General features: G+C 46.1%; 1 protein-coding gene across 1 annotated transcript in view; it reads right to left on the bottom strand.

Annotated features, from left to right (window-relative positions):
* LOC144720558 (tetraspanin-15-like) overlaps window positions 1-9817 on the bottom strand; it is a 35929-nt gene extending 26112 nt beyond the window's left edge. Inside the window, exon 1 of the mRNA XM_078597357.1 lies at window positions 9526-9817. Within this exon, the coding sequence (XP_078453483.1) occupies window positions 9526-9633 (108 nt within the window). The 5' untranslated portion in view covers window positions 9634-9817. The remainder of the gene's footprint in view (window positions 1-9525) is intronic.
* Window positions 9818-10863: the final 1046 nt, after the last annotated feature.

Genomic DNA, 10863 nt, shown 5'->3' on the forward strand with positions numbered 1-10863 from the left:
AAACTACCGTAAGAGTTATTTTACAAGGCAGGAGAGGTTGAATGATGAATGCTGATCCCAGATAATCAATGAGAATAAAAATACCAAGGGCTTTGCCTCCAGACTCTGTCACTTTCAAGTTGTAAGTGTAAACTATTTAACGAAGTGAAAACTCAAGAGACCAAAATAGCGTATCATTTGCAAGCATAACCAGAGTCAACATAACGACAAACGCCAACTAATAAAACCAACTAAAGTACAGCAATGGGGAAGATATAAATCAAAACAAAAATGCTCAGACTGTGAGCAACTTGTATACACACTCCGTTTCTACAACCATCGGAAAGTTGACCCATAGACTTGCTGGCCTATCCCAGGAATGACTCTGCACTACTCGACTTTTATCCTAATGCGACAACAACTGAAAGGTTCCGTGGTTACAGCCTCTTCCACGCTGTTACCCATCTCATTCCTCATCCCTTCCTTCTTAGGCTTGAGGGAAGCAATCAGGAGACAAGGTTATCCCTCATGCTTGGGATATGTTATGCTATTCCAAGCATACATCTATCGTTATTGTCATTTTTTTTCATTACAAACAATTTGGTTCCGAAGTTAACCCAAGTGAGAGATGCCATGGATGGCAGACGTCTCTTTTGCGGAGACCCCGTGAAGTGACACATATTTGCAAGGGCAGCCCAGTAAAAAGCGTGCAAACTCGCTCAGGAAAGCAAGCCAAGACGGCCCACTCACAGTGTGCCAGCTTCTTCTTCTTCTCTCACAGGGGCTGATGTAGATGCAGAGCAACAACAACGATTTCACATTCAGGTGACCAAGCCAGATGGCCGCGTCAGTAGCAGCGGAGTGAATCGATGTGATGTCTCCTTCGTGTCTGTGCCAGCTTAGCACTTGGGAAGCTAGGCCAAGGCCCACCTGCCCAATTCACGAGCCAGATCTGCTTGCTACTCAGTGACGATGGGAACATCCCAAGTAAACATGGAACTTTGGATCAACGTTGGTTCAAAGGTTCCAACAACATGATGACGTTGGCACAACACTGCATCACTCTGATAATTTCAAAAGTTAATAACTTCTAAAGTCTAACGTTACGATTTAACATTCAGATGCTGTCTTTCCGACAGACCTGTTCTTCACCTGAGGACGGCTGCTTGCGTTGTGGCCGAAACGTCGTGAGAATTGTATTTTATTATGTTTTATTTGTATTATTTTATTAGTTCCCTTCTACGTGACTTTACCGAAAGAACCAAGAAGAACTTCTAAAGTTAATTTAGTTTTTAAAGCCATATCGTCACTGTATATTACGTCCGGTTACGTACTGACATTTAAGTAGTTTTGGTCCTTTTAAATCTGGATGTGCACTTCACAACTCGTATATAAACACGCACAAACGAGAAGGTAGTTACATAACCGGTGTCAATCGCAATGGATTGTGTGACATTGGGCACGGTTAGTGGAAAAACAGAAGAGGAAAATTATTTTATAAACATTGAGGTACCCCCAAATCTATGAAAAAAAAACCCCCACGGGGCTCCCATCCAACTTAACCCGTAGAGTTTCTCAATGAAACCCTCCACACTTCTGTGCCACCAAAGCCAGCACGGACGGCATTGCAGCTTATAAACAGAGGCCGCAACTTCTCGGCGGCGAATCCGAGGAATGTGGTCAGACAAGTGGCAGTTGGAGACGTGACTGCTTCACAACACGATCAAGGGATGGTTTACGCGAGCGATGAGACGATTTGATTGTGAAGATTGCATAGGGGAAAAAAGGTATCGTTTTTTACATCACTCTAACGTGGCATAACGCTAACAACATATGCTGCTTGGATTGCAGTACACTGATGCTCAGACAAAATATATATTCTGGGACATAACATGTCACACTGGTTTCCAAAACAAATGTACATTTCTTATGGAAGGGAAACAAATAAAGCACTGAATTGAATTTTCTTGCAAGATATATTGTGCCTTGGGAAATCCCATTTTTTTTCTATTCATGTTTTGAAAAAGACAGAGGCAAGTCGAGAAGTTAAACTATTACATCACAAGAAAAAAGCAGTGCATAATCATCATGCATTCTGTTTATAGCGATCTGGCTGAGAAGGCAATTAAAGTTACGAGATATATAAATGCAGAGGCAATGCAAAGTAATAAAACTACGCTCATAATGACGTCTGCTTACGTTCTACAACGAATCATTGAACCTTAAAGCTGTGGTTTGCATCTTACTTTTTTTTCCTTTCAAAAGAAAATAAGGGAGCATTTTAAATGGCATACTATATCACCCAAGTGGTATTTGTATGCACGCTATTAAATCTATATTTTACTATGCATGATTTAATTAAAAATAAATCCTTGATTTTATCTTAAGGTTTATTTACATTGGCAAGACAAAAACTCACATTTAGCAGTTAACAGTGTAAGTGGTTGCTTATGGAAAAGATTTTGACAAGCAGACTTAATACGTAATCTCTATGCCTGTGCAATTATAAAACTAATTCCACATCTTTTCGGTCGTCTTGTAAATGTATATTGCCAGATTTTCCTTGCAAAATACATTTTACGTTATGGATTCCAGACTAGATTGATATTTTTATTTTTATATCAAGGGGAAATTCATGTTTAGGAATCGTACAATGATAATAATTTACACCCCTTTATCAATTCACTGTTAAGTTAAAGGCCTTCCCATGCGATGCCACTCATGGTTGTTTAACCATACTTCACCATATTGGTCAGTGCTGCTTTAAAGGAGGAGCCCCATATGAACCTTATCGCATAATGTCCGTGATGCAGTCATTTTTAGACTGTTGATGCTCGACTTTCGGTCTGTCACCACATTGCTGTGTAGCTTACGAACGGATTAATATCACGCCGGAAGATCACTGTACATTTGCAAAACGTGTTTGTCAATTTTAAGCTGCAACAGTCACTGTACAAACGGGAATACTAACCACGAATTATTTAGACCGTACATTGTAGATGCTACAGATTGAACCACACAGTAAATTCCACATTACTGTGCTGGGGACCAGTTTTTGCATATGACTCCTATTGATTAAACAGCTACTGTTATTAAGAGTAACATATAATTTAAAGCAGACTATGGTGCCAGCATAGGGGAGGGCCTCTATGCAATATGCAAATATCCAAATGTTTGGTTTCTTTTGACAATTATATTCAAGCATTAGCATCACAATACTGAAATGCGTTTGGCAAATTTAAAAGTCACATTTTAAAAGGCAAAAATTATAATAGAAATGCGGAATCTAAAAGGAACCGCCTAATCCACTGCCCAGGAATGAATGGCAGTGGCATAAGGCCCTCCATTGTGTGGCAAATAAAAACAATAGAGAAATTGTGACATCAATTAACTAATTCACAAGAATAAAATAATGAAGCAGATGCCATACAAATATTTATCTTAGATTATTGTGTAACCAAAATTACGACTTTATGGGAAGTGTAGCAGCTGGCAAAGCGATTAGCAGAGGATGCTCTAAACCTGAAATTCTTGAGTTCGATTCCAAGCCACAGAAAACGTCAGTGGCATATGGCATCTGCACCGATCCTGGGTGGCCCTTCAATCAATCTGCACTGACCAGCATGGTCAAACCACCACCACGAAGGACACAGAGTGATAAGGCTAGCAGTGCATTCACAAACTAATTTGCAATTTATATTATTGGTTCTTTCGGTAAAGTCACGTAGAAGGGAAATAATAAAATAATTTTAATATAAAACAATAAAAATTCTCAGCAAGAAAATTTGAAAAAAAAATTATTGCTGTGGATTTCACACCTGATGATGATTGCTTGTGTTGCAGTCGAAACGTCGTGAGAATTTTTATTGTTTAATATTTATATTATTTTATTATTTCCCTTCTACGTGACTTTACCAAAAGTACCAAGATTATGATTCCCTGCAGTCACGAAAACTTTAAATCAAAATTGAATTACAATTTCTTTACTATGTGCCGAGTCTGCCTACCCCATGACTTACCAACACTCGTTTTTGGTTATGCCACTCTACGGTTTGACGCCAAAGGGTGGATGCCGCTACATACCATCTCAACAACACTTGACTTGACGTTTGTCAATCCACTGCTGGATGAAGGCCTCCTCTCCTATTGTGTCAGTTACAGGGGCTGTTTAATCCTACTTCGCCATGCTGGTCAGTGTGGGTTGGATGGGCGGTGCAGTGCGCGAACCGCTGCACCACCACATCACCCCACCAGCGGCTGCGTGTGGCCTCAATTTCATCATTTGCAGCGATTAATGCTGCAATTTCTGGACACGTCATGCGCCTGGACAACAATTGTCTTGGACGGTACATTCTACCGATGGCGCGAGCGGCCTTGTAAGTGGATTTCAAGAGCATGCATTGTGTGCTACGGTTGATATGGGAAAAAAAAACATCTTTGCAGAAAGAATTTGGGGATGAGTGGCTTTTTACCCTCTTTCAAATTTCACACGAACGAATAGCAGCCATTTTCCAGGATGGCACATACACATTTGCACACTTCTACACACAAAGCCTTTCTATGCCTCTTGCCAAATTGAACCAATTAATGCCGATATTATTTCACTTCAAATAACGTCATGCAGGTACATTGCCTATCGCAATCGCTAAGGAACCACAGACAAGCTGGAAGGCAATCAGGGGGTGACCTGGCACCAGCAACTGCCCAAGCTCTGTGGCCCTCTACACATTAAGGTGTTATCAGCCAATGAATGAGTGTTTAAACAAGTGAGAGGAAACCGATTCACCCAGAGAAAACCCAATCATGCGATGGTGCCACACTATCGGCACCTCCGATTAGCACCATTGGCTGTGTACGGTGCGAAAGAAGTTCAACATACGTACGTACGTACACATAGAGAAGGGACATTTGATTCGTCTTCACTTTGATATCCCACCTTCTCCTGGCAAGTCAAGTTATGGCTCTGACGCCCATGGGAAGGGAGTTTCGCAACATTTGTGTGATCCACCAAAACCCTCACCACCCCTGCACAGTGCTGTATGTTGAGCAAGCGCAACCGCTGCCTGGCTAAATATTCATATAGCAGGGCCATTTCATGATGAAAGAGAACACCACCTGGCTGCATTGTTTGATGGTATGCTATCAGTGGTTGCTATACGGAGAGACTGTTCCGCCCATATAAATGTGACATCCATCAATAACTCAGCACTGCCAATGCATTATGAACAACACTCACTCACCGATTCAGAGAAATGTGTGCGAGCAGTCTTTATATCACCAGGGGCATGTCAACATGAAGTCCAACTGCTCTTTTCCTTATTGATTTTCAACACCCCCCCCCCCCCCCCATTGCTTACTGAGAGGCGGAGCGGTGGCGCAGTGGTTAGCACATTGCACTACAAACGTGGCGATCCAAGTCGGATTCCCGGCCACAGCTAATAGCAGTGACGAGTGATATTTGGCCCACCCCCTCCTCCCCCCTTCATCGACCCCCTTCAACTCTGTGAGTTAATTGTAAGGGGTGTTAAAATGGGTCTGAATACATTGCTGGTAACTGCATGAAAACTTGTAAAACACTGGTTACAAGATGGCCACACATACGTAAATATTTCTAGCAATAAACGTCACATTTTTACCGGAGAGATGAAGGGGGTTGCCATGGTGCTAATATATATAAGTTTAACTTATTTGCACCGTACGTAGCCTACCGTAATGGTTCGCACACTGGATGTGCAGTCCAGAGGTTTTATAATAATTTACTCATTTATCCAGGAAAGCCACGCCGAGTCATGGGACTCGTTTTCTGGAGGGTCCTGATACATTGGCCAATAAATGAACTTGAACTTGATTTTTGATATTTTAAAGATGTTTCCGGCCAACTCATGAGTGTTCATACAAGCGGGAGGAAACTAGCGCACTCGGAGAAAACCCCACGCTCGCGAGGGGGCAAAACTCGATGCCCGTACAGCAAGAACCAGATGGCGATCAGTCCACTCGCTGCACCGCCGTCTCTTCGAGAGCCAGGGTATGGCACCTCGACGACGTCCCACGGTTTGGGGGTTTCACAACATTCGTGCGGTGATCCACCAACCCTGGATCACAGGCCACGTGCGTAGCCACCACCGCTGCCCGGTCAGTTGCAGCCTACCTTCGGCGAGCCTGTGTCCACACGGCAGTGTAAAATCGGTGCATCGCAGTCGAGGACGGGGGGGCTAGTGGCAGCGTGTTGGCATCTTTGTTGGAGAGTTTCATGGTTTGAATCCACCGGCCGCCCCGATTAATACTGCGGTGTGTAATAACAGTAATAATACTACGCACAGTCTGCTTCACAGCAAAACGTTAAAGACCCCCTGATGTCATTATTCACAAGAGTAAGTCATAGTGTGTGTCGGCGTCAAGGTCCACAGGTGCCAATATCGAAAATTACGCCGCAAATCACTCGACCGGGGTGATACACATACAGTATATAGCAGCAATCAAAATCCTCTCCAAAAATGCTGTTTAAAAAGAAATGTCTTCCCTGGTGCTATAAAGTAAACGTCGTTTTGCTTAAATAATGTAGTAAAACACGAACTTTTCACGACAATTAGTTTGCGAGAGAATTAGGAAAAAAATCAACTAAAATCAACTAACACTACTTAAAACTCTTAACATTGTCAATTACCTTGAGTGCATAAACAATATTAACGCGTATTACATTTAATTACACAAATAAAACATCGGGGGGGGGGGATATATACCCCACATCGGAGATAATTAAATCTTAAACTACCCCTAGTGGGTAAACGAATGTCCTATATGCCTACTGAAACAAATATAAGCCACTAATCATGAGTCATTGTGCACTCCTCATTTCACAGTCTCTAGACTTCTCTTTAACTACACATTGTACATAGACTGGGCAGCCTCTAGAGCTTACAAACCTGGAGATCAATACTGTTATAATAAGAAGAAAGAGCCAGCCGTGTAAGATTTATCATATCAGCACTGGTGTGCCCTTATAAACAGCAGAGGCTTATATAATCCTTAGCCCAAGCACCCTAATTGTTGAAACAGCCTCCGTGGTGCTGAAATATAAATCGAAATACGTGACACGTCCATGCAGCAGGATATCGATGCGGAGACGCACGTTTTGTTCACAAACGAGTTTCCATCATTACAAAGATTACTTTGACAGCGACCAGTGGCTTGAAAGCAGCACAAGCCATTCATGTGTAGTCATGTGTGGTGGATATGAGCGTGCTACGTCCATTAATGTTGAAGGCCACGTGTTATGGTGGTGATCCAGGAAGTAACTTGAAACCGTTTGATCGTCAAAGAAGAAGGGTGAAGCAGTGGTTAACGCACTGAACTATAAATGCAGCAACCTTGAGTCTGAGACGCGCCCGTGGCTAGCATTACGAAAACGACACTAAAACAACACTTTTTGTTTCAAGGCCCACTAAACTAAATATATATATTTTCAGAAGAGACCTGGCCACAAATGATAGCTCAACAAAGTGGCTTATCATCTGGACATTTATAGCTGCCAAATACTGCAAACGCACGTTTCTAAATGTGGACGGAAAAATCTGAGGGCCTGGAGGAATATCCACGTGACCACGGGGAGAGAGACACGCAAACTCCAAATACTGTATACAGCAGGCGTCAGGGTCGGGATGGAACCCACGACCTCCTGCATACCAGGGAAGGGAGCTAACATTTCGCCACCATGGCACCCATTAATAGCAATTGATATCTGAATCAGTCGTGGGCTCCTCCCCCTAACTTCTCCAACCCAGTGACCAGCGTGGTGAAGTATGGACGACAAGCCCCAAGGCCAACAAGGCGTGAGGGAGGCCTTCATCCAGCAGTGGACTGACAAAGGGCTCTGCATTAAATATTTCGAAATTGCACGTGTGAATGTTGAACTTCTTTCGCGCCGTACGCAGCCAACCGTGCGAATCGGAGGTGCGGCAGGTTGTCTTTGCCCCCAGGTGAGTAGCTATCTCCCGAGAGCAGGCATGTTTGTACCTGACGTACAGTCCAATGTGCCGATGTTGCCTCTCCACTACCCTGCTGGAGGCGTGCGGGGAACTCCGTTGACATAACTTAAACAAAGAAGGCATGGGGTGCTGTCACTACGCGTGACAAAGCACATCACTGTTCTCAATCGGTAAGACCCACCCCGACCACATTGTCACATCACGTGTTCATAGGTATTGCCTCACCCACGACGGATAGCTTTTAAACAAAAACAAAAGTAGAACGTGTCTTGCCAGGTTCACGGAATGGTGCTCTTCTTCATATTTCGTGCTGCGGATGTTCGATGCAGAGCATCCAACCACATCGTCACATTATATGGTGCACTCACTACCACCCCTGTGCTGTACACAGTATATATGTGTGCCAGTTTCAATCATTTAAGACTCCCATCAATCGTGCAAGTGAAAGCACCGCGTACAGTAACAATCGTCCACAGCACGGCTGTGCCCCACTCACACCACCACGAGCGCGCCACTCGTCTGCACGCGCGCGCGCCACTCGTCTGCACGCGCGCGCGCCACTCGTCTGCACGCGCGCGCGCCACTCGTCTGCACGCGCGCGCGCCACTCGTCTGCACGCGCGCGCGCCACTCGTCTGCACGCGCGCGCGCCACTCAACGCAGGTGCGCGGCTCGGACGCACGGCTGTGCCACAACGCCAGCTGTGATGTGCCCACTGAACACCAAGAGCGGCAGGTGCGCGCCATCGCTGGGCCAAACGCGCACGCACGTGGCACAACCGGGAGCTTAGGGGGGCCCATGCATTTAGGAGGTACGCAAAAAAATCTGTCAAAACTTGACCTGCCCCCCCCCCTCTCTCCTCCCTGTACGCACGCGTACATTTTACACCCCCCAACACCTGCGTGCGTACGTACGCCTGACGCACCCCCCACCCCACCCCGAATCCTATAGAACGGCCGATACGTAATCCACGCAGAAACGATCAAGATTAATAATATTCACGTGTTTAAGCAAACAGATAGTCCACCGCCGGACTAACTCATTTGAAGGCCGATGTAGACAAATTATTATCGAGGCTTCACCCCCCCCCCGTTCCCCATGCGTACGCACATTGTCAGTAGACCCCCCCCCCATACGCTAGCGTACGCGTTTGGGTTAACCCCCCATCCCCCCTCCATGAGTACGCACTAAATGGATGGCCCCATAAGACGCCGCCGTGATGCTGTAAAGCATCGTAATGCGCCGGCGTCGCGGTGGGTGTGAGATGTTATCCCCGTCGCCTGGTCTACAGGAAGTCGTAGGTCTAAGTCCGGACCTTGACGCCTGCATTTTTGCAGCTTGCATGTTCTCCCCGTAGTCGCGTGGATTTTTTTTTCTCAGGTTTTTCCCCTCCACATTAAGAAACGTGCCTTGAGAGTTCTTTGGCTGCTATACACATTCCCACATCGGACAATTTTTCGTTCAACGATCACTTGTGGCCAGGTCGCTTTTCAAAAAGAGCTCATACAGCTCGGTGGGCTTCACCTGGTAAATACAACAGTAGCAGCAGTAGCAGAACTCACCCAGAAGATGACGGCGTATGCGAAGAGCGCGTACTTGAGACATTTGTACGTGAAGGCATCGCAGCAACGCTGGGATGCAGATGGGTTCTCATCGTTCCCAGTCGCCATGGTCGCTCGGCAGAGGAGGTGGGGGTGGCGATGTGCTTGGGGCGGTGTGTGTGTGTGTGCGGGACTATAGGTCGTGTCACGCACGCACACACGCGCCCACACACACACCTGTGTGCGGCTACACGGAGCCGGCGGTTGTACGAAGGCCCCCACCCTCTTCGCGTGCCCTGTTGTACCTTGAGCCCATCTGCCTGACCAATCAACCAACCAACACCTGGCAGGGCGGGGACATCCACCGTGGACTCCACCTCCTCTACGCCCGCGAGAGCGCAACAGCACCTGGCGTTGCCAAATCACGCGCCCAACCCACTCACAACAATGCAACGCTCTTCACGATGGACCGGTTTTTCACGGGGCTGCCAGTGGGATAGGAGGATGTTAAGTCCAGCCCCCCGCGGGAGTTGGCCAGGGATGGGCTCTGGGAAACCTGGTAAGGGCGCAGCCCTGCAATTTACTCGCTCACGTCCCTGTTGGCGGATGTGCGCCTCCAATTGAGGGAATTATAGGGAGCCGGTCTAAGAGGGTGTTTGGCATACGCTTCGACGCTGGTCAGAAGTCTTGGAATATGTATTGGAGTACCCATTGTTTACACCACCAAAAAAGACAAAGATGCCCGTATAGCCTCAACAGACTATAGGAACAAGTGCTGTTAGTGAGCTCCTATGGAGGCCGGAACGGTACACGAGGGCTGGGTTGCCAGCACCGCGCTCGGCCACCTTTGTCTCCCCAGTGGCGATGTTTACACACCACGTCAGGTACTCATTTGAGGCTGAGTCGACTTAGGGGAGGCCCAGGACCAGTTCAGATAATCGCCACTGGTGTTGGTCGTGAGCGGGAATCGAACTCGGGGGGCCGAATTTGTAGCCCAGCGTAGCGCTGACCGCTACACTACGCATTGTTCACACCACCATACGCCACCACACGTGACCCTGTTCGATCGACTAACTTTGTTACGCTTATTTAATACGAATGCAAATTATATATATGTGTTTCGGTATATATATATATTTTTAATCTCTTATCTCATTTCACCATTGAGTGAATGAGACGCACAATAGCCCTACCCACACGGTGCGTTCGGGTGGCATCGCTTTTGATGGAAAAAGAGCTGCGCTTGTAACTCCGCTAATCCTGCTGATAAAACAAAAATAACAAATTGCAGCCCTCTTTTTGTGCGTCGTGATGCCCGTGTATTCTCCATTGTGGCTTCATAATCTCTGGCTTGGACGG

This window comes from Lampetra planeri, chromosome 9 (assembly GCF_965212315.1).
Source record: "Lampetra planeri chromosome 9, kcLamPlan1.2.h2, whole genome shotgun sequence".
Lineage (NCBI taxonomy): Eukaryota > Metazoa > Chordata > Hyperoartia > Petromyzontiformes > Petromyzontidae > Lampetra > Lampetra planeri.